The sequence below is a fragment of the Scardinius erythrophthalmus genome (genome assembly GCF_964197995.2).
Source record: "Scardinius erythrophthalmus genome assembly, chromosome: 13".
Taxonomy (NCBI): Eukaryota; Metazoa; Chordata; class Actinopteri; order Cypriniformes; family Leuciscidae; genus Scardinius; species Scardinius erythrophthalmus.
In genome coordinates, this window is record NC_138233.1 from 38,214,679 (window position 1) to 38,238,501 (window position 23,823).

At 42.9% G+C, this 23,823-nt stretch overlaps 3 protein-coding genes across 6 annotated transcripts; all 3 read left to right on the forward strand.

The window, feature by feature from the left end:
* Positions 1-2,922: 2,922 nt before the first annotated feature.
* Positions 2,923-4,579, forward strand: LOC308701142 (uncharacterized protein). Of its 2 annotated transcripts, XM_081383262.1 has the most exons (3): positions 2,999-3,270; positions 3,551-3,615; positions 3,821-4,579. In XM_081383262.1, the coding sequence occupies exons 1-3, from the start codon at positions 3,186-3,188 to the stop codon at positions 4,376-4,378; spliced, it is 708 nt and encodes a 235-aa protein (XP_081239388.1). In that variant the 5' UTR covers positions 2,999-3,185; the 3' UTR covers positions 4,379-4,579. The 2 variants fall into 2 exon arrangements, with proteins under 2 accessions (XP_081239387.1, XP_081239388.1); XM_081383261.1 differs by having other exon boundaries at positions 2,923-3,270; positions 3,551-4,579.
* Positions 4,580-11,838: 7,259 nt separating this feature from the next.
* LOC308701108 (uncharacterized protein) lies at positions 11,839-13,495 on the forward strand. Of its 2 annotated transcripts, XM_081383185.1 has the most exons (3): positions 11,915-12,186; positions 12,467-12,531; positions 12,737-13,495. In XM_081383185.1, the coding sequence occupies exons 1-3, from the start codon at positions 12,102-12,104 to the stop codon at positions 13,292-13,294; spliced, it is 708 nt and encodes a 235-aa protein (XP_081239311.1). In that variant the 5' UTR covers positions 11,915-12,101; the 3' UTR covers positions 13,295-13,495. The 2 variants fall into 2 exon arrangements, with proteins under 2 accessions (XP_081239310.1, XP_081239311.1); XM_081383184.1 differs by having other exon boundaries at positions 11,839-12,186; positions 12,467-13,495.
* A 7,292-nt stretch (positions 13,496-20,787) lies between these two features.
* On the forward strand, positions 20,788-22,444 carry LOC308701227 (uncharacterized protein). Of its 2 annotated transcripts, XM_081383422.1 has the most exons (3): positions 20,864-21,135; positions 21,416-21,480; positions 21,686-22,444. In XM_081383422.1, exons 1-3 carry the CDS (start codon positions 21,051-21,053, stop codon positions 22,241-22,243), a joined length of 708 nt encoding a protein of 235 aa, XP_081239548.1. In that variant the 5' UTR covers positions 20,864-21,050; the 3' UTR covers positions 22,244-22,444. The 2 variants fall into 2 exon arrangements, with proteins under 2 accessions (XP_081239547.1, XP_081239548.1); XM_081383421.1 differs by having other exon boundaries at positions 20,788-21,135; positions 21,416-22,444.
* Positions 22,445-23,823: the final 1,379 nt, after the last annotated feature.

Below are 23,823 nucleotides of genomic sequence, written 5' to 3' on the forward strand. Positions count from 1 at the left end.
GTTTATCAGTTTGGACCAGTGCAGCACGAGCCGTGATCATGCGACACTGTTACTACACAGCACTAATAAGAGATCCAGTAAAGAAAGCATTTGAATTCGCCACAGAAGTAATAACATTGCTGCGAGATCTAGTGAGAAACATTCACATTGTTTGGCAGGAATAGTAGGCTATAATGCCTTCAAGTAACATTACGTCGGTTTTATTTTGACATTATGAATACAATGCCCTCAAATGTTAATCTTAACTAAAATAAACATTTGTTTATAACTACTACAATATATATTTTTTTTTTTTCCAAGGAGCTGTTTTGTTTTATATGCTCCTAAGAAGAGTCAATTATAGCTCCAGAATTGCTCAAAGTAAAAAGAAATAATATTTTATGGTGCTAGTTTTAATTTAAAAAAGAAGAAAAATAAATAAATCAAGGAAATTGGCATTTCTTTCTTTTTGCTGTATCGAAAACATACCAAACCGTAACACGTGTATCGTATTGAACCGAACCGTGAATTTTGTTACACCCCTAGTGGTAAGTGATAAATTACACTGGATAAAATAGCTCCACTTGTCCTGTACAAATGGTGTAATTTTGCAGCAGGTAGGCTAGAAAAAATATGTTTATGTTAGCTACCTGCCTGACGGCAAATGCTGCTTGTAACAAACAGTTAGTACAACTTTTTTTTCGAACGGACGGAATATGGTTTCATATATTATAATATGTTTTTTATTGGGGGGGCCTCCATGTCCATTTTGCTTGGGGCCCCCAAATTCCTTCAAACGGCCCTGTTCATAAATCACGTTGTGTGTGATTTGATAGACCTGTAGCGTTTTCCGGATGGCAGCAGTTCAAATAAATGATGGGCTGGGTGATACGGGTCCTTCAGAATGTTGTGTGTTTTCTGCAGACAATGAGAGGTGAAAATGTCATCCAGGGCAGGTAGCTGTTGATTTGTAATGTTCTGTGCAGTCTTTAGTACTCTCTGCAAAGCCTTTTTATCAGCTGCCGATCTGCCTCCATACCACACCAGCATACCATATGTGATACGATCCTGGAAAACCCGTCAGATGTCACGCTGGTACGTTTTCAGTAAGATCTAAAAATAGATCCAATGTCAGTTGTGTCAAAATTGGGTTTTTATTAAATTATTATTCTATAACATCTTGTCTATCATCTCTGAATATATCTTGGCAAAATTCACTAGTTTAGTGCAGAAAAAGAGCAATTTATAGTGGCAAGCTGAAAAGACCAGGTCTTCTTTTCACTTGATTCATCAGTGACTGGGGATTAACGTAGCATTCCTTTTAACCTTTGTGATGTTTTCATGACAAAGTCCTGTTCCACCAGTCCAGGGGGAGGGGAAAGCAGTCATTCCCGGCGGCTGCAAAGTCCAAGTCCGCTAACCATCCAATGCCAATTTATTTGAATGTGGCCAAAGCCACTGAACCTATTAGTTCCTCTTACCACTCTGAGAGGTCACTGTGGCTAAATCTCTGGAGCATCGGGGCAGGGATAAATTCCTCTCACAATTCCACCACATTTGTTTCCCCACCTGCATAGAAGTGGAGGATGTGGAATTCGGGTGGGCAAATGGTTCTAAGTTGTGTTCAGCCCAGTTCAGATCCCCCTCAACACACAATGTTCCTTGGATTACTGACAGTGCAGAATACTCATCCACCAAAAGAATGTGGTCTGATGGGCACAATCACAAGTTCTCAAGTGTATTGTCACAAAGCACATCTTTTACACGGGTTGATTGGGAGGCTTACATACTACACCCTCACATGTGAGCCACGTCTCTGGCTGTAACCGCCCTGAGTAAACTAGTGTTTTTCCTTGATGCCTCGCCAAAGCCAATCATGCTGCATGATTTTTGGCTCACAGATATTAACGAGATTGACCCCTTAGGTACTGAGATTTGGTATGAACGGTAAGCCGTTTTTTGATACTCAATGGTATCGAGTCAATTCGGTCAGTGCCGAATCTAACTCGATACGCAGCCCTAATTTTACCCCCCTCCATTTTTTTTTTCAGAGGAGCAGAAATTGCACACTTTGTGTTCTGTACAAGCGTTACGGCATTATGTAAACAGGACACGATTGTTCAGGAAGAATGTTCAGTTATTCGTTTCATGGGCCGATCTTATAAGCCGATCTCCTCGCAGCGCCTTTCCCAGTGGATGGTGGAGACTGACGATTGAATTGACCTGTACTTCTATGGGTCTTCATTCCCCAGTGGGCTTAAGGGCTCATTCTACAAGGGGTATGGCTACCTCAGGGCATTGTTCAAGAGGATTTTGGTATGAGATATTTGTGCAGCGGCAAGCTGGACTTCCCCCATACATTTGTCAGATTTTACTTTCTGGATGTCACTGCCACCTCTATTGCTCATGAAGTTCTCAATTTTGGTTCTTTGTAGAATCGAAAGGTTATCTTTCTTTCTTGCCGGGTCTGTTCGGCAACTTTGAAAAGCATGCGTTACGGGAGTTGGCTATATCATTTCCAAAGAGTTATATATATATATATATATATATATATATATATATATATATATATATATATATATATATATGTATACATATTTGAAAAAAAGTGGCGTTGATATAAGAATGGCTGTATTCCCTAGTTGCTTGAAACACTGTTGTTAGTCACAATTAATTCAGTTTCCAATTCTAGACATACCCCTGTGTCTGTGTTTGCTGTGCCTCTTCATATTCTACGCAGATTTATGCCAGTAGAGATCCACTTTCAGTAGAGTTTAGGTGTAAGAGGTTATTCATAACAACAACTTGTAAACGTGGAATTTCCAGAAAGCTCCGACTTGTACCATGTGATCATTGTACCACCTGACCATTTTGTCATTGATAGTGTTGCCATAGAAACACTCAATCTTCTAATTATGTCATCTGGCATGACCGCTGTGCTCCACTCCTCCAAACCTAATCAAACACACCTGAACAAGCTAATCAAGGTCTTAAAGATTAGGCTACTAGAAAGCTACACGCAGGTGAGTTTCATCAGGGTTGGAGTTACCCAGACTTCCTTGGATCTATAAATCTTTGGACAGCAATTTATGTTAAGGGATTCAGCAGCACATGTTTTCAGTGTTGCTTTGTGTGCCTTACTGTAACTTCTGACTAATTCAGCGCTGTTTCCAGTAGAGTTAATTGTGAGATAACAGGTCGAGAGGATGACAGCTCGAGTGTACTGCTCGTTGAGTGTTGTTTTATTGTGTCTGTCTGCATGTTTGAGCACAAACCACACTGGAGTCGTAGGTGAGAAGATCTTTTAGCTTTATTACACTGCCTGAAGAAATGCATAAATAAATGCCTTACAAAATATGATGTACAGTACAATTAGCTGTAATATTAAACTTATGAACCACATACAGTTTCAAGCACAGGATTGCTTTACAAATTTAATAGATGAATAATACTTGAAATAAAATTCTGTAAGTACAACTTGCTGGTCATGCTTTGCGTGTTTTGTGCTGTACATCTAAGACTGAATGTTGCTAAATGGACTGACTAAAGCTGAATATCTGAATCCATGCAGTGACCCCTGCAGCTGAACCAGCAAAGCCTACAGTGCAGCTTGGGGCCGAACCAGCAAAGCCTGCAGTATGTGCTGAAAACTGCCAAAAAACTCACCCTGATGGTCAATGTCCTGGCCCAAAGGGGGGTCCTCCAGTGGTGCCTGCGTCTGATGCAGAAAAGCCTGCAGTATGTGATGAAAACTGCCAAAAAACTCACCCTGATGGTCAAAGTCCTGGCCCAAAGGGGGGTCCTCCAGTGGTGCCTGCGTCTGATGCAGAAAAGCCTGCAGTATGTGATGAAAACTGCCAAAAAACTCACCCTGATGGTCAATGTCCTGGCCCAAAGGGGGGTCCTCCAGTGGTGCCTGCGTCTGATGCAGAAGAGCCTGCAGTATGTGATGAAAACTGCCAAAAAACTCACCCTGATGGTCAATGTCCTGGCCCAAAGGGGGGTCCTCCAGTGGTGCCTGCGTCTGATGCAGTATGTGAAGAAAACTGCCAAAAAACTCACCCTGATGGTCAATGTCCTGGCCCAAAGGGGGGTCCTCCAGTGGTGCCTGCGTCTGATGCAGAAAAGCCTGCAGTATGTGATGAAAACTGCCAAAAAACTCACCCTGATGGTCAATGTCCTGGCCCAAAGGGGGGTCCTCCAGTGGTGCCTGCGTCTGATGCAGAAGAGCCTGCAGTATGTGATGAAAACTGCCAAAAAACTCACCCTGATGGTCAATGTCCTGGCCCAAAGGGGGGTCCTCCAGTGGTGCCTGCGTCTGATGCAGCATGTGAAGAAAACTGCCAAAAAACTCACCCTGATGCCCCATGTCCTGGCCCAAAGGGGGGTCCTCCAGTGACACCTGCGTCTGATGCAGAAAAGCCTGCAGTATGTGATGAAAACTGCCAAAAAAACGCACCCTGATGCCCCATGTCCTGGCCCTGAAGGGTCCTCCTGGCCATAAAGAATATGGCCATGCATGCAGTTAATGGTGTGATTTTTACCATTGATGTATGGGATGGTTTTTCCTGTTTAACAAATAAATCTCATACTTTAGTAAGTCTCTTTATTTTTTTCATATTAATTTGCTTGAAGAGATTCATTTTTATACTGCAACAGCTGTTGCCCAAAGTGGTTCACAATAACTAAACGCAAATAACAGAGAAAACAAAAAACAAACAAAAAAAGACAAGGTAATGATAAAGAAACAAAACAGACAAGGTAATGATAAAACACCCATCATGAAGTCTTAAAAGATGTGCTTTAAACATGGCCTTAAATTTCTGTAGTGACTTTACTGACCTTACAGAAAGTGGGAGTTCATTCCAAAGTTTGGTTCCAGCATGAGAACTGTCGCCATTATCTCAAGATGGATTATAAAATGCCAGCATACTAGAAAGATAATGGTGTATTATAATTGTCAACGAACCGACTCGGCCCTCGGATATGACTAAGATGGTCACTTCAAGCGTTCTGGTATGTTTTGCGCGTCCGAGTCTGAGAAAAAACATGGACGCCACCCGGAAAGCTGTTTCTATGGTAGCACTGGCTGAGTACCACGTGCTCAAAGTATGTGCTTCACCTACACCACACAGAGGAAGAACTCCAGGAAGACTATGACACAAGATGCAGAAGGTATGCTCATATTTCAGTATGTTTGGTCAAGTTTGAGCCACGTTATAGTAGATCATTTTAGCTAGCACACCAGCTAGCAGGAAATGGGCTAAAACAAACAGTGATGACGTTGCTAAAGGTGATATTGAACTCCTTGCAGTGTTGCTCTTCTACAGAACGCTTTTTGTCATAAATAGATGCACTTAAAAGCTAAAGGTAATGTTTCATGCATGATTTTGGCAACTTGTGCAAGATGCAAACTTTGCTGGCGAACGCAGCGAAAAGTAGTAGACGCACTGTTACACGAGTTTAAAGACATGTATTAACGGCAGGTTTTTTTAACCTCTATTTCTTTTTCTCATTCGCGTAGGGCTGTGATATCAGCTGTGCTGCTGTCCAGACAGCAGATAGTCCTCAAGTCTGGAATGGAGTGGGAGATCATGCAGGATATGGATGACAATACATCTGCCCATCATTTCCTGATCAGAAAAGCCAGGTTTGAGCAGCTCCTTTGACTGCTTCAGGAGGGGGGCCTGCACAGCGAACACAGCCATGGACTTCCCCCCTTGCCTGTTCCCAAAAAGGTCCTCGTGTTTCTCTGGTACATGGCCAACCAGAACAGCTTCAGAGAGATATCTGATAAATGTTATGCTTCCCAGTCAGCGACGCACAGAGCCATCCTTCAAGTGCTGACCATACACAATTGAACTGTGCTTTGTTTTCTTTTTTTGTGGTCATTCACAAATGGCATCCTGGCAATCTGGGCCACTGACAAAAATGTATTAAATAAATAAACTATAACGGCATGTAAACAATTCAACCCACACCAACATACATTAACATGAGAATAAAAATAATAATTGTACATCTTCTCCACCATCTGGGCAAGCAACCTCTGGAATCCCTCCTGGGATTTCTTCATTTGTGCCAGGGTCTCAGCGTGGCGTTTTTGGGAGGCCGCTTGGGAGGCTGCCTTGGACTCCCTAACCTATGCCAACAGCTCATCCTCCCTCTGGCACTTGCGTGGCCTCCTTGGGGTGTCAGGGGGCATGGTGGTAACAGTGGGATGATGAACACAGGAGGACGGAGGGCTGGATGGAGCTGGAGAGGGGGAATTGGTCAGACGCACAGGTGAGGATGCGCTAGTGGACTGTGCAGGTGAGATGTCTGGTGCAGACACATTGACCTGTAGTGCATCTGGCCTGCGCACATCCAGGCCCATGGTTGTTCCCACAACAGGGAAGACGATATCATGGTGACCTCCCAAGAGGTCATCCATCTCAGCAAAAAACTGAATTTTACTAGGGCCCCTCCCTGTGGACGAATTTTTGTCCTTTACTTTTTTGTAGGCCTCCACCAACGTGTTCCATTTGCGAGCCACCTTGTCTTGCACAAAGGTCTGCTTGAAATGGTGGCTCAGCTTGCCAGTGATATCCTCCCACAGCAGCTTCTTGGACCTCCTGGCCAGCTTCAAGAAAGTCTTGTTGACGACAAGTGAGGCAGTGGCAGGCAGTGGGGTGTGTGAAAGCAGTGGGGCAGTGGCTCCCACCTGGCTGATATCTGAATCAGAAAAGAAAAAGAAAGAAAGATGTTAGCACAGCCCTCAGGGTTTAATAACAGTGCATGTGCATTAGTATCTCACCTGTGCTTTCAATGCACACCAAGTTAACCGAGATCATGAGCCCCTGGTCCAAGTAATAACCAGCCGCTGGGTTGGCTTGTTGTTGAAACAAGGGCCCATGAAAGGGCCGGGTCCTCTCCTGGTCCCAGTACGGATCCATCTTCCCATCAATAAACTCTAAAAATGATGTTTTATAAACAAAGTTCGGGAGGAGCACATTCAAATAATCAATCCAATCTACTCGTCATCAAACAATTATGTCTACCCTAATCAGCATGACAAGAAGTATATATATATCCACTCTGTCAACTCACCTAATACTCCGTGACAGTTTTCCAGCATCCCTCCACCACCCCGACTCCTCACTCTTGGCTCAATCTTTTACAGCCAGGAATACGGGGGGAGTACTCTGGGTTCGGGCCGAATACCGAGCCCGGAGCCCTCTCCTCGGACAGCACGCCAAATACGCATCTATTTCTATCTGACTTATTTGTAAGTGTGAACTAGTGAAATAAAACACTGTATATCACACTCTGTATCTTTTGGGCAGTATGCTATAATGTACAGTTATCATTCTATCACAAACATACCAGTTTAACACGCAACATTGAGATTTAACCCACATAAAGCACTTTTCTAGTAAAACCATAGTTTGTTTATGTAGGCTACATATAACTATATCGGTTATATGTAGCCTAGTAAATTAGGTGCAAGCCAATCTGTAATAAGACTACACCTTATCAAAACGCAGCCATTTGAACGTCTAAAATTTTCACTTTATTTCATGTTTTAGTTCATCTTCTGTTAGCAACGCTAGCCACGTTAGTTACACCCGTTTGAAACAAGGCTTCATTTAAACAACCAAAGCGGTCCAAAAACAATGAAAACAATTCATACTTACAAGTCACACAGGGCGCAGCCATCTTGGATTCCGTATCAGAATTCTTGCTCGGTGTCCTCATGGTTGTCTGACTTCCGAGCTGGGAAATCTGAGGAAAGGGTTGAAATCTGTTGGTGCGTGTTGCTAGGCAACGTCTGTCTTCCTAGTCGGAATGCCGTGCTTATTTCTGTTACTTGTGACATTTTCATGGCTAAAATCTTATTACACTGTATTTAGCACAAACTCTGCTACAATAATATGTCAGTAGCATGTATGTAAAAGTTATGTAAAAAAACAAAACAAAAAAGAATTCAAAAAAAGTGTTGCCTTTTTTTACAGACTCAAAGACTCCTATAGGCCACTGGGGGGCGGAATATACACCCCACGCTCAAGCGCACGTATAAAGCTTGCCACAAAGTAGTCTAATAGATAGATAGATTTCTTTATTGCCATTGTACAATTTTACATACAGCAACATTTTTAGACTTTCCAACGTATACAATTAAGAATAGTTAAGTACATATTGCAATCAAAGGCCATATAGCACATTAAGAAATAAAGTGCTCATAGTGTTATTTCACATAAATTGTCTTGTATGTCAAGAATGTGTTGTGCTGATTTTGGGGATGTGTTTTCAGTTCATAGGTCATTATCGTGATAGCTTTGGAATAGAAGCTGTTCATAAACAGGCCCGTCGCAACAAGGCAGGCAAACCAAGCAATTGCTTGGGGCCCCGAGCTGTCCTGGGGCCCCAAGACAACGACTGGTTAAGAATAAAATGCAACGACAAACTGTGTGAGCGCCCCTTTGATAGGCAATGCAGTAAAGTGCAATGACACTGTTATCGGGATCCCCCTCAAGGGGGCCCCCCTCAGTAGTCTCTGACAGCAGCCAGCCAACTGCGTGATCTCTGCTGCCGGCAAAATACAAAACCTCCTCGGCAGTCATCATGAAGTGGGATTATGCTTCAGGAAGCCAGAAAAGAATAAGGAGAAAGGAAGAGGAGGAAAGAAAAAACAAGATAGTGGTAGGGGTGTAACGATACACGTATTCGTATTGAACCGTTCGGTACGAGGCTTTCGGTTTGGTGATCGGTACGCGTTTTCAAACCGAACGGTTCGTTGGATCATTTTTCCTGCCGACCAAAATTTCGTTATTTCAAATGTAGGCGTGTTGCGCGTGGCAAGCGCGCTCATAATGTAGAGACGCAGGCGCGACCACAACATTGGCCAACATCAAATGGCAAACGTAATGTAAGCGGAACGAAACTGAGCTACTCGTTATTGTGTGGTTGACGGTCCGTTGTTTATCAGTTTGGACCAGTGCAGCACGAGCCGTGATCATGCGACACTGTTACTACACAGCACTAATAAGAGATCCAGTAAAGAAAGCATTTGAATTCGCCACAGAAGTAATAACATTGCTGCGAGATCTAGTGAGAAACATTCACATTGTTTGGCAGGAATAGTAGGCTATAATGCCTTCAAGTAACATTACGTCGGTTTTATTTTGACATTATGAATACAATGCCCTCAAATGTTAATCTTAACTAAAATAAACATTTGTTTATAACTACTACAATATATATTTTTTTTTTTTCCAAGGAGCTGTTTTGTTTTATATGCTCCTAAGAAGAGTCAATTATAGCTCCAGAATTGCTCAAAGTAAAAAGAAATAATATTTTATGGTGCTAGTTTTAATTTAAAAAAGAAGAAAAATAAATAAATCAAGGAAATTGGCATTTCTTTCTTTTTGCTGTATCGAAAACATACCAAACCGTAACACGTGTATCGTATTGAACCGAACCGTGAATTTTGTTACACCCCTAGTGGTAAGTGATAAATTACACTGGATAAAATAGCTCCACTTGTCCTGTACAAATGGTGTAATTTTGCAGCAGGTAGGCTAGAAAAAATATGTTTATGTTAGCTACCTGCCTGACGGCAAATGCTGCTTGTAACAAACAGTTAGTACAACTTTTTTTTCGAACGGACGGAATATGGTTTCATATATTATAATATGTTTTTTATTGGGGGGGCCTCCATGTCCATTTTGCTTGGGGCCCCCAAATTCCTTCAAACGGCCCTGTTCATAAATCACGTTGTGTGTGATTTGATAGACCTGTAGCGTTTTCCGGATGGCAGCAGTTCAAATAAATGATGGGCTGGGTGATACGGGTCCTTCAGAATGTTGTGTGTTTTCTGCAGACAATGAGAGGTGAAAATGTCATCCAGGGCAGGTAGCTGTTGATTTGTAATGTTCTGTGCAGTCTTTAGTACTCTCTGCAAAGCCTTTTTATCAGCTGCCGATCTGCCTCCATACCACACCAGCATACCATATGTGATACGATCCTGGAAAACCCGTCAGATGTCACGCTGGTACGTTTTCAGTAAGATCTAAAAATAGATCCAATGTCAGTTGTGTCAAAATTGGGTTTTTATTAAATTATTATTCTATAACATCTTGTCTATCATCTCTGAATATATCTTGGCAAAATTCACTAGTTTAGTGCAGAAAAAGAGCAATTTATAGTGGCAAGCTGAAAAGACCAGGTCTTCTTTTCACTTGATTCATCAGTGACTGGGGATTAACGTAGCATTCCTTTTAACCTTTGTGATGTTTTCATGACAAAGTCCTGTTCCACCAGTCCAGGGGGAGGGGAAAGCAGTCATTCCCGGCGGCTGCAAAGTCCAAGTCCGCTAACCATCCAATGCCAATTTATTTGAATGTGGCCAAAGCCACTGAACCTATTAGTTCCTCTTACCACTCTGAGAGGTCACTGTGGCTAAATCTCTGGAGCATCGGGGCAGGGATAAATTCCTCTCACAATTCCACCACATTTGTTTCCCCACCTGCATAGAAGTGGAGGATGTGGAATTCGGGTGGGCAAATGGTTCTAAGTTGTGTTCAGCCCAGTTCAGATCCCCCTCAACACACAATGTTCCTTGGATTACTGACAGTGCAGAATACTCATCCACCAAAAGAATGTGGTCTGATGGGCACAATCACAAGTTCTCAAGTGTATTGTCACAAAGCACATCTTTTACACGGGTTGATTGGGAGGCTTACATACTACACCCTCACATGTGAGCCACGTCTCTGGCTGTAACCGCCCTGAGTAAACTAGTGTTTTTCCTTGATGCCTCGCCAAAGCCAATCATGCTGCATGATTTTTGGCTCACAGATATTAACGAGATTGACCCCTTAGGTACTGAGATTTGGTATGAACGGTAAGCCGTTTTTTGATACTCAATGGTATCGAGTCAATTCGGTCAGTGCCGAATCTAACTCGATACGCAGCCCTAATTTTACCCCCCTCCATTTTTTTTTTCAGAGGAGCAGAAATTGCACACTTTGTGTTCTGTACAAGCGTTACGGCATTATGTAAACAGGACACGATTGTTCAGGAAGAATGTTCAGTTATTCGTTTCATGGGCCGATCTTATAAGCCGATCTCCTCGCAGCGCCTTTCCCAGTGGATGGTGGAGACTGACGATTGAATTGACCTGTACTTCTATGGGTCTTCATTCCCCAGTGGGCTTAAGGGCTCATTCTACAAGGGGTATGGCTACCTCAGGGCATTGTTCAAGAGGATTTTGGTATGAGATATTTGTGCAGCGGCAAGCTGGACTTCCCCCATACATTTGTCAGATTTTACTTTCTGGATGTCACTGCCACCTCTATTGCTCATGAAGTTCTCAATTTTGGTTCTTTGTAGAATCGAAAGGTTATCTTTCTTTCTTGCCGGGTCTGTTCGGCAACTTTGAAAAGCATGCGTTACGGGAGTTGGCTATATCATTTCCAAAGAGTTATATATATATATATATATATATATATATATATATATATGTATACATATTTGAAAAAAAGTGGCGTTGATATAAGAATGGCTGTATTCCCTAGTTGCTTGAAACACTGTTGTTAGTCACAATTAATTCAGTTTCCAATTCTAGACATACCCCTGTGTCTGTGTTTGCTGTGCCTCTTCATATTCTACGCAGATTTATGCCAGTAGAGATCCACTTTCAGTAGAGTTTAGGTGTAAGAGGTTATTCATAACAACAACTTGTAAACGTGGAATTTCCAGAAAGCTCCGACTTGTACCATGTGATCATTGTACCACCTGACCATTTTGTCATTGATAGTGTTGCCATAGAAACACTCAATCTTCTAATTATGTCATCTGGCATGACCGCTGTGCTCCACTCCTCCAAACCTAATCAAACACACCTGAACAAGCTAATCAAGGTCTTAAAGATTAGGCTACTAGAAAGCTACACGCAGGTGAGTTTCATCAGGGTTGGAGTTACCCAGACTTCCTTGGATCTATAAATCTTTGGACAGCAATTTATGTTAAGGGATTCAGCAGCACATGTTTTCAGTGTTGCTTTGTGTGCCTTACTGTAACTTCTGACTAATTCAGCGCTGTTTCCAGTAGAGTTAATTGTGAGATAACAGGTCGAGAGGATGACAGCTCGAGTGTACTGCTCGTTGAGTGTTGTTTTATTGTGTCTGTCTGCATGTTTGAGCACAAACCACACTGGAGTCGTAGGTGAGAAGATCTTTTAGCTTTATTACACTGCCTGAAGAAATGCATAAATAAATGCCTTACAAAATATGATGTACAGTACAATTAGCTGTAATATTAAACTTATGAACCACATACAGTTTCAAGCACAGGATTGCTTTACAAATTTAATAGATGAATAATACTTGAAATAAAATTCTGTAAGTACAACTTGCTGGTCATGCTTTGCGTGTTTTGTGCTGTACATCTAAGACTGAATGTTGCTAAATGGACTGACTAAAGCTGAATATCTGAATCCATGCAGTGACCCCTGCAGCTGAACCAGCAAAGCCTACAGTGCAGCTTGGGGCCGAACCAGCAAAGCCTGCAGTATGTGCTGAAAACTGCCAAAAAACTCACCCTGATGGTCAATGTCCTGGCCCAAAGGGGGGTCCTCCAGTGGTGCCTGCGTCTGATGCAGAAAAGCCTGCAGTATGTGATGAAAACTGCCAAAAAACTCACCCTGATGGTCAAAGTCCTGGCCCAAAGGGGGGTCCTCCAGTGGTGCCTGCGTCTGATGCAGAAAAGCCTGCAGTATGTGATGAAAACTGCCAAAAAACTCACCCTGATGGTCAATGTCCTGGCCCAAAGGGGGGTCCTCCAGTGGTGCCTGCGTCTGATGCAGAAGAGCCTGCAGTATGTGATGAAAACTGCCAAAAAACTCACCCTGATGGTCAATGTCCTGGCCCAAAGGGGGGTCCTCCAGTGGTGCCTGCGTCTGATGCAGTATGTGAAGAAAACTGCCAAAAAACTCACCCTGATGGTCAATGTCCTGGCCCAAAGGGGGGTCCTCCAGTGGTGCCTGCGTCTGATGCAGAAAAGCCTGCAGTATGTGATGAAAACTGCCAAAAAACTCACCCTGATGGTCAATGTCCTGGCCCAAAGGGGGGTCCTCCAGTGGTGCCTGCGTCTGATGCAGAAGAGCCTGCAGTATGTGATGAAAACTGCCAAAAAACTCACCCTGATGGTCAATGTCCTGGCCCAAAGGGGGGTCCTCCAGTGGTGCCTGCGTCTGATGCAGCATGTGAAGAAAACTGCCAAAAAACTCACCCTGATGCCCCATGTCCTGGCCCAAAGGGGGGTCCTCCAGTGACACCTGCGTCTGATGCAGAAAAGCCTGCAGTATGTGATGAAAACTGCCAAAAAAACGCACCCTGATGCCCCATGTCCTGGCCCTGAAGGGTCCTCCTGGCCATAAAGAATATGGCCATGCATGCAGTTAATGGTGTGATTTTTACCATTGATGTATGGGATGGTTTTTCCTGTTTAACAAATAAATCTCATACTTTAGTAAGTCTCTTTATTTTTTTCATATTAATTTGCTTGAAGAGATTCATTTTTATACTGCAACAGCTGTTGCCCAAAGTGGTTCACAATAACTAAACGCAAATAACAGAGAAAACAAAAAACAAACAAAAAAAGACAAGGTAATGATAAAGAAACAAAACAGACAAGGTAATGATAAAACACCCATCATGAAGTCTTAAAAGATGTGCTTTAAACATGGCCTTAAATTTCTGTAGTGACTTTACTGACCTTACAGAAAGTGGGAGTTCATTCCAAAGTTTGGTTCCAGCATGAGAACTGTCGCCATTATCTCAAGATGGATTATAAAATGCCAGCATACTAGAAAGATAATGGTGTATTATAATTGTCAACGAACCGACTCGGCCCTCGGATATGACTAAGATGGTCACTTCAAGCGTTCTGGTATGTTTTGCGCGTCCGAGTCTGAGAAAAAACATGGACGCCACCCGGAAAGCTGTTTCTATGGTAGCACTGGCTGAGTACCACGTGCTCAAAGTATGTGCTTCACCTACACCACACAGAGGAAGAACTCCAGGAAGACTATGACACAAGATGCAGAAGGTATGCTCATATTTCAGTATGTTTGGTCAAGTTTGAGCCACGTTATAGTAGATCATTTTAGCTAGCACACCAGCTAGCAGGAAATGGGCTAAAACAAACAGTGATGACGTTGCTAAAGGTGATATTGAACTCCTTGCAGTGTTGCTCTTCTACAGAACGCTTTTTGTCATAAATAGATGCACTTAAAAGCTAAAGGTAATGTTTCATGCATGATTTTGGCAACTTGTGCAAGATGCAAACTTTGCTGGCGAACGCAGCGAAAAGTAGTAGACGCACTGTTACACGAGTTTAAAGACATGTATTAACGGCAGGTTTTTTTAACCTCTATTTCTTTTTCTCATTCGCGTAGGGCTGTGATATCAGCTGTGCTGCTGTCCAGACAGCAGATAGTCCTCAAGTCTGGAATGGAGTGGGAGATCATGCAGGATATGGATGACAATACATCTGCCCATCATTTCCTGATCAGAAAAGCCAGGTTTGAGCAGCTCCTTCGACTGCTTCAGGAGGGGGGCCTGCACAGCGAACACAGCCATGGACTTCCCCCCTTGCCTGTTCCCAAAAAGGTCCTCGTGTTTCTCTGGTACATGGCCAACCAGAACAGCTTCAGAGAGATATCTGATAAATGTTATGCTTCCCAGTCAGCGACGCACAGAGCCATCCTTCAAGTGCTGACCATACACAATTGAACTGTGCTTTGTTTTCTTTTTTTGTGGTCATTCACAAATGGCATCCTGGCAATCTGGGCCACTGACAAAAATGTATTAAATAAATAAACTATAACGGCATGTAAACAATTCAACCCACACCAACATACATTAACATGAGAATAAAAATAATAATTGTACATCTTCTCCACCATCTGGGCAAGCAACCTCTGGAATCCCTCCTGGGATTTCTTCATTTGTGCCAGGGTCTCAGCGTGGCGTTTTTGGGAGGCCGCTTGGGAGGCTGCCTTGGACTCCCTAACCTATGCCAACAGCTCATCCTCCCTCTGGCACTTGCGTGGCCTCCTTGGGGTGTCAGGGGGCATGGTGGTAACAGTGGGATGATGAACACAGGAGGACGGAGGGCTGGATGGAGCTGGAGAGGGGGAATTGGTCAGACGCACAGGTGAGGATGCGCTAGTGGACTGTGCAGGTGAGATGTCTGGTGCAGACACATTGACCTGTAGTGCATCTGGCCTGCGCACATCCAGGCCCATGGTTGTTCCCACAACAGGGAAGACGATATCATGGTGACCTCCCAAGAGGTCATCCATCTCAGCAAAAAACTGAATTTTACTAGGGCCCCTCCCTGTGGACGAATTTTTGTCCTTTACTTTTTTGTAGGCCTCCACCAACGTGTTCCATTTGCGAGCCACCTTGTCTTGCACAAAGGTCTGCTTGAAATGGTGGCTCAGCTTGCCAGTGATATCCTCCCACAGCAGCTTCTTGGACCTCCTGGCCAGCTTCAAGAAAGTCTTGTTGACGACAAGTGAGGCAGTGGCAGGCAGTGGGGTGTGTGAAAGCAGTGGGGCAGTGGCTCCCACCTGGCTGATATCTGAATCAGAAAAGAAAAAGAAAGAAAGATGTTAGCACAGCCCTCAGGGTTTAATAACAGTGCATGTGCATTAGTATCTCACCTGTGCTTTCAATGCACACCAAGTTAACCGAGATCATGAGCCCCTGGTCCAAGTAATAACCAGCCGCTGGGTTGGCTTGTTGTTGAAACAAGGGCCCATGAAAGGGCCGGGTCCTCTCCTGGTCCCAGTACGGATCCATCTTCCCATCAATAAACTCTAAAAATGATGTTTTATAAACAAAGTTCGGGAGGAGCACATTCAAATAATCAATCCAATCTACTCGTCATCAAACAATTATGTCTACCCTAATCAGCATGACAAGAAGTATATATATATCCACTCTGTCAACTCACCTAATACTCCGTGACAGTTTTCCAGCATCCCTCCACCACCCCGACTCCTCACTCTTGGCTCAATCTTTTACAGCCAGGAATACGGGGGGAGTACTCTGGGTTCGGGCCGAATACCGAGCCCGGAGCCCTCTCCTCGGACAGCACGCCAAATACGCATCTATTTCTATCTGACTTATTTGTAAGTGTGAACTAGTGAAATAAAACACTGTATATCACACTCTGTATCTTTTGGGCAGTATGCTATAATGTACAGTTATCATTCTATCACAAACATACCAGTTTAACACGCAACATTGAGATTTAACCCACATAAAGCACTTTTCTAGTAAAACCATAGTTTGTTTATGTAGGCTACATATAACTATATCGGTTATATGTAGCCTAGTAAATTAGGTGCAAGCCAATCTGTAATAAGACTACACCTTATCAAAACGCAGCCATTTGAACGTCTAAAATTTTCACTTTATTTCATGTTTTAGTTCATCTTCTGTTAGCAACGCTAGCCACGTTAGTTACACCCGTTTGAAACAAGGCTTCATTTAAACAACCAAAGCGGTCCAAAAACAATGAAAACAATTCATACTTACAAGTCACACAGGGCGCAGCCATCTTGGATTCCGTATCAGAATTCTTGCTCGGTGTCCTCATGGTTGTCTGACTTCCGAGCTGGGAAATCTGAGGAAAGGGTTGAAATCTGTTGGTGCGTGTTGCTAGGCAACGTCTGTCTTCCTAGTCGGAATGCCGTGCTTATTTCTGTTACTTGTGACATTTTCATGGCTAAAATCTTATTACACTGTATTTAGCACAAACTCTGCTACAATAATATGTCAGTAGCATGTATGTAAAAGTTATGTAAAAAAACAAAACAAAAAAGAATTCAAAAAAAGTGTTGCCTTTTTTTACAGACTCAAAGACTCCTATAGGCCACTGGGGGGCGGAATATACACCCCACGCTCAAGCGCACGTATAAAGCTTGCCACAAAGTAGTCTAATAGATAGATAGATTTCTTTATTGCCATTGTACAATTTTACATACAGCAACATTTTTAGACTTTCCAACGTATACAATTAAGAATAGTTAAGTACATATTGCAATCAAAGGCCATATAGCACATTAAGAAATAAAGTGCTCATAGTGTTATTTCACATAAATTGTCTTGTATGTCAAGAATGTGTTGTGCTGATTTTGGGGATGTGTTTTCAGTTCATAGGTCATTATCGTGATAGCTTTGGAATAGAAGCTGTTCATAAACAGGCCCGTCGCAACAAGGCAGGCAAACCAAGCAATTGCTTGGGGCCCCGAGCTGTCCTGGGGCCCCAAGACAACGACTGGTTAAGAATAAAATGCAACGACAAACTGTGTGAGCGCCCCTTTGATAGGCAATGCAGTAAAGTGCAATGACACTGTTATCGGGATCCCCCTCAAGGGGGCCCCCCTCAGTAGTCTCTGACAGCAGCCAGCCAACTGCGTGATCTCTGCTGCCGGCAAAATACAAAACCTCCTCGGCAGTCATCATGAAGTGGGATTATGCTTCAGGAAGCCAGAAAAGAATAAGGAGAAAGGAAGAGGAGGAAAGAAAAAACAAGATAGTGGTAGGGGTGTAACGATACACGTATTCGTATTGAACCGTTCGGTACGAGGCTTTCGGTTTGGTGATCGGTACGCGTTTTCAAACCGAACGGTTCGTTGGATCATTTTTCCTGCCGACCAAAATTTCGTTATTTCAAATGTAGGCGTGTTGCGCGTGGCAAGCGCGCTCATAATGTAGAGACGCAGGCGCGACCACAACATTGGCCAACATCAAATGGCAAACGTAATGTAAGCGGAACGAAACTGAGCTACTCGTTATTGTGTGGTTGACGGTCCATTGTTTATCAGTTTGGACCAGTGCAGCACGAGCCGTGATCATGCGACACTGTTACTACACAGCACTAATAAGAGATCCAGTAAAGAAAGCATTTGAATTCGCCACAGAAGTAATAACATTGCTGCGAGATCTAGTGAGAAACATTCACATTGTTTGGCAGGAATAGTAGGCTATAATGCCTTCAAGTAACATTACGTCGGTTTTATTTTGACATTATGAATACAATGCCCTCAAATGTTAATCTTAACTAAAATAAACATTTGTTTATAACTACTACAATATATATATTTTTTTTTTCCAAGGAGCTGTTTTGTTTTATATGCTCCTAAGAAGAGTCAATTATAGCTCCAGAATTGCTCAAAGTAAAAAGAAATAATATTTTATGGTGCTAGTTTTAATTTAAAAAAGAAGAAAAATAAATAAATCAAGGAAATTGGCATTTCTTTCTTTTTGCTGTATCGAAAACATACCAAACCGTAACACGTGTATCGTATTGAACCGAACCGTGAATTTTGTTACACCCCTAGTGGTAAGTGATAAATTACACTGGATAAAATAGCTCCACTTGTCCTGTACAAATGGTGTAATTTTGCAGCAGGTAGGCTAGAAAAAATATGTTTATGTTAGCTACCTGCCTGACGGCAAATGCTGCTTGTAACAAACAGTTAGTACAACTTTTTTTTCGAACGGACGGAATATGGTTTCATATATTATAATATGTTTTTTATTGGGGGGGCCTCCATGTCCATTTTGCTTGGGGCCCCCAAATTCCTTCAAACGGCCCTGTTCATAAATCACGTTGTGTGTGATTTGATAGACCTGTAGCGTTTTCCGGATGGCAGCAGTTCAAATAAATGATGGGCTGGGTGATACGGGTCCTTCAGAATGTTGTGTGTTTTCTGCAGACAATGAGAGGTGAAAATGTCATCCAGGGCAGGTAGCTGTTGATTTGTAATGTTCTGTGCAGTCTTTAGTACTCTCTGCAAAGCCTTTTTATCAGCTGCCGATCTGCCTCCATACCACACCAGCATACCATATGTGATACGATCCTGGAAAACCCGTCAGATGTCACGCTGGTACGTTTTCAGTAAGATCTAAAAATAGATCCAATGTCAGTTGTGTCAAAATTGGGTTTTTATTAAATTATTATTCTATAACATCTTGTCTATCATCTCTGAATATATCTTGGCAAAATTCACTAGTTTAGTGCAGAAAAAGAGCAATTTATAGTGGCAAGCTGAAAAGACCAGGTCTTCTTTTCACTTGATTCATCAGTGACTGGGGATTAACGTAGCATTCCTTTTAACCTTTGTGATGTTTTCATGACAAAGTCCTGTTCCACCAGTCCAGGGGGAGGGGAAAGCAGTCATTCCCGGCGGCTGCAAAGTCCAAGTCCGCTAACCATCCAATGTCAATTTATTTGAATGTGGCCAAAGCCACTGAACCTATTAGTTCCTCTTACCACTCTGAGAGGTCACTGTGGCTAAATCTCTGGAGCATCGGGGCAGGGATAAATTCCTCTCACAATTCCACCACATTTGTTTCCCCACCTGCATAGAAGTGGAGGATGTGGAATTCGGGTGGGCAAATGGTTCTAAGTTGTGTTCAGCCCAGTTCAGATCCCCCTCAACACACAATGTTCCTTGGATTACTGACAGTGCAGAATACTCATCCACCAAAAGAATGTGGTCTGATGGGCACAATCACAAGTTCTCAAGTGTATTGTCACAAAGCACATCTTTTACACGGGTTGATTGGGAGGCTTACATACTACACCCTCACATGTGAGCCACGTCTCTGGCTGTAACCGCCCTGAGTAAACTAGTGTTTTTCCTTGATGCCTCGCCAAAGCCAATCATGCTGCATGATTTTTGGCTCACAGATATTAACGAGATTGACCCCTTAGGTACTGAGATTTGGTATGAACGGTAAGCCGTTTTTTGATACTCAATGGTATCGAGTCAATTCGGTCAGTGCCGAATCTAACTCGATACGCAGCCCTAATTTTACCCCCCTCCATTTTTTTTTTCAGAGGAGCAGAAATTGCACACTTTGTGTTCTGTACAAGCGTTACGGCATTATGTAAACAGGACACGATTGTTCAGGAAGAATGTTCAGTTATTCGTTTCATGGGCCGATCTTATAAGCCGATCTCCTCGCAGCGCCTTTCCCAGTGGATGGTGGAGACTGACGATTGAATTGACCTGTACTTCTATGGGTCTTCATTCCCCAGTGGGCTTAAGGGCTCATTCTACAAGGGGTATGGCTACCTCAGGGCATTGTTCAAGAGGATTTTGGTATGAGATATTTGTGCAGCGGCAAGCTGGACTTCCCCCATACATTTGTCAGATTTTACTTTCTGGATGTCACTGCCACCTCTATTGCTCATGAAGTTCTCAATTTTGGTTCTTTGTAGAATCGAAAGGTTATCTTTCTTTCTTGCCGGGTCTGTTCGGCAACTTTGAAAAGCATGCGTTACGGGAGTTGGCTATATCATTTCCAAAGAGTTTATATATATATATATATATATATATATATATATATATATATATATATATATATATATATATATATATATATGTATACATATTTGAAAAAAAGTGGCGTTGATATAAGAATGGCTGTATTCCCTAGTTGCTTGAAACACTGTTGTTAGTCACAATTAATTCAGTTTCCAATTCTAGACATACCCCTGTGTCTGTGTTTGCTGTGCCTCTTCATATTCTACGCAGATTTATGCCAGTAGAGATCCACTTTCAGTAGAGTTTAGGTGTAAGAGGTTATTCATAACAACAACTTGTAAACGTGGAATTTCCAGAAAGCTCCGACTTGTACCATGTGATCATTGTACCACCTGACCATTTTGTCATTGATAGTGTTGCCATAGAAACACTCAATCTTCTAATTATGTCATCTGGCATGACCGCTGTGCTCCACTCCTCCAAACCTAATCAAACACACCTGAACAAGCTAATCAAGGTCTTAAAGATTAGGCTACTAGAAAGCTACACGCAGGTGAGTTTCATCAGGGTTGGAGTTACCCAGACTTCCTTGGATCTATAAATCTTTGGACAGCAATTTATGTTAAGGGATTCAGCAGCACATGTTTTCAGTGTTGCTTTGTGTGCCTTACTGTAACTTCTGACTAATTCAGCGCTGTTTCCAGTAGAGTTAATTGTGAGATAACAGGTCGAGAGGATGACAGCTCGAGTGTACTGCTCGTTGAGTGTTGTTTTATTGTGTCTGTCTGCATGTTTGAGCACAAACCACACTGGAGTCGTAGGTGAGAAGATCTTTTAGCTTTATTACACTGCCTGAAGAAATGCATAAATAAATGCCTTACAAAATATGATGTACAGTACAATTAGCTGTAATATTAAACTTATGAACCACATACAGTTTCAAGCACAGGATTGCTTTACAAATTTAATAGATGAATAATACTTGAAATAAAATTCTGTAAGTACAACTTGCTGGTCATGCTTTGCGTGTTTTGTGCTGTACATCTAAGACTGAATGTTGCTAAATGGACTGACTAAAGCTGAATATCTGAATCCATGCAGTGACCCCTGCAGCTGAACCAGCAAAGCCTACAGTGCAGCTTGGGGCCGAACCAGCAAAGCCTGCAGTATGTGCTGAAAACTGCCAAAAAACTCACCCTGATGGTCAATGTCCTGGCCCAAAGGGGGGTCCTCCAGTGGTGCCTGCGTCTGATGCAGAAAAGCCTGCAGTATGTGATGAAAACTGCCAAAAAACTCACCCTGATGGTCAAAGTCCTGGCCCAAAGGGGGGTCCTCCAGTGGTGCCTGCGTCTGATGCAGAAAAGCCTGCAGTATGTGATGAAAACTGCCAAAAAACTCACCCTGATGGTCAATGTCCTGGCCCAAAGGGGGGTCCTCCAGTGGTGCCTGCGTCTGATGCAGAAGAGCCTGCAGTATGTGATGAAAACTGCCAAAAAACTCACCCTGATGGTCAATGTCCTGGCCCAAAGGGGGGTCCTCCAGTGGTGCCTGCGTCTGATGCAGTATGTGAAGAAAACTGCCAAAAAACTCACCCTGATGGTCAATGTCCTGGCCCAAAGGGGGGTCCTCCAGTGGTGCCTGCGTCTGATGCAGAAAAGCCTGCAGTATGTGATGAAAACTGCCAAAAAACTCACCCTGATGGTCAATGTCCTGGCCCAAAGGGGGGTCCTCCAGTGGTGCCTGCGTCTGATGCAGAAGAGCCTGCAGTATGTGATGAAAACTGCCAAAAAACTCACCCTGATGGTCAATGTCCTGGCCCAAAGGGGGGTCCTCCAGTGGTGCCTGCGTCTGATGCAGCATGTGAAGAAAACTGCCAAAAAACTCACCCTGATGCCCCATGTCCTGGCCCAAAGGGGGGTCCTCCAGTGACACCTGCGTCTGATGCAGAAAAGCCTGCAGTATGTGATGAAAACTGCCAAAAAAACGCACCCTGATGCCCCATGTCCTGGCCCTGAAGGGTCCTCCTGGCCATAAAGAATATGGCCATGCATGCAGTTAATGGTGTGATTTTTACCATTGATGTATGGGATGGTTTTTCCTGTTTAACAAATAAATCTCATACTTTAGTAAGTCTCTTTATTTTTTTCATATTAATTTGCTTGAAGAGATTCATTTTTATACTGCAACAGCTGTTGCCCAAAGTGGTTCACAATAACTAAACGCAAATAACAGAGAAAACAAAAAACAAACAAAAAAAGACAAGGTAATGATAAAGAAACAAAACAGACAAGGTAATGATAAAACACCCATCATGAAGTCTTAAAAGATGTGCTTTAAACATGGCCTTAAATTTCTGTAGTGACTTTACTGACCTTACAGAAAGTGGGAGTTCATTCCAAAGTTTGGTTCCAGCATGAGAACTGTCGCCATTATCTCAAGATGGATTATAAAATGCCAGCATACTAGAAAGATAATGGTGTATTATAATTGTCAACGAACCGACTCGGCCCTCGGATATGACTAAGATGGTCACTTCAAGCGTTCTGGTATGTTTTGCGCGTCCGAGTCTGAGAAAAAACATGGACGCCACCCGGAAAGCTGTTTCTATGGTAGCACTGGCTGAGTACCACGTGCTCAAAGTATGTGCTTCACCTACACCACACAGAGGAAGAACTCCAGGAAGACTATGACACAAGATGCAGAAGGTATGCTCATATTTCAGTATGTTTGGTCAAGTTTGAGCCACGTTATAGTAGATCATTTTAGCTAGCACACCAGCTAGCAGGAAATGGGCTAAAACAAACAGTGATGACGTTGCTAAAGGTGATATTGAACTCCTTGCAGTGTTGCTCTTCTACAGAACGCTTTTTGTCATAAATAGATGCACTTAAAAGCTAAAGGTAATGTTTCATGCATGATTTTGGCAACTTGTGCAAGATGCAAACTTTGCTGGCGAACGCAGCGAAAAGTAGTAGACGCACTGTTACACGAGTTTAAAGACATGTATTAACGGCAGGTTTTTTTAACCTCTATTTCTTTTTCTCATTCGCGTAGGGCTGTGATATCAGCTGTGCTGCTGTCCAGACAGCAGATAGTCCTCAAGTCTGGAATGGAGTGGGAGATCATGCAGGATATGGATGACAATACATCTGCCCATCATTTCCTGATCAGAAAAGCCAGGTTTGAGCAGCTCCTTCGACTGCTTCAGGAGGGGGGCCTGCACAGCGAACACAGCCATGGACTTCCCCCCTTGCCTGTTCCCAAAAAGGTCCTCGTGTTTCTCTGGTACATGGCCAACCAGAACAGCTTCAGAGAGATATCTGATAAATGTTATGCTTCCCAGTCAGCGACGCACAGAGCCATCCTTCAAGTGCTGACCATACACAATTGAACTGTGCTTTGTTTTCTTTTTTTGTGGTCATTCACAAATGGCATCCTGGCAATCTGGGCCACTGACAAAAATGTATTAAATAAATAAACTATAACGGCATGTAAACAATTCAACCCAC

Coding starts and splice junctions, on each gene's coding strand:
- LOC308701142 (XM_081383261.1), top strand. CDS start 3,650: ATGGTCAATGTCCTGGCCCAAAGGGGGGTCCTCCAGTGGTGCCTGCGT.
- LOC308701108 (XM_081383184.1), top strand. CDS start 12,566: ATGGTCAATGTCCTGGCCCAAAGGGGGGTCCTCCAGTGGTGCCTGCGT.
- LOC308701227 (XM_081383421.1), top strand. CDS start 21,515: ATGGTCAATGTCCTGGCCCAAAGGGGGGTCCTCCAGTGGTGCCTGCGT.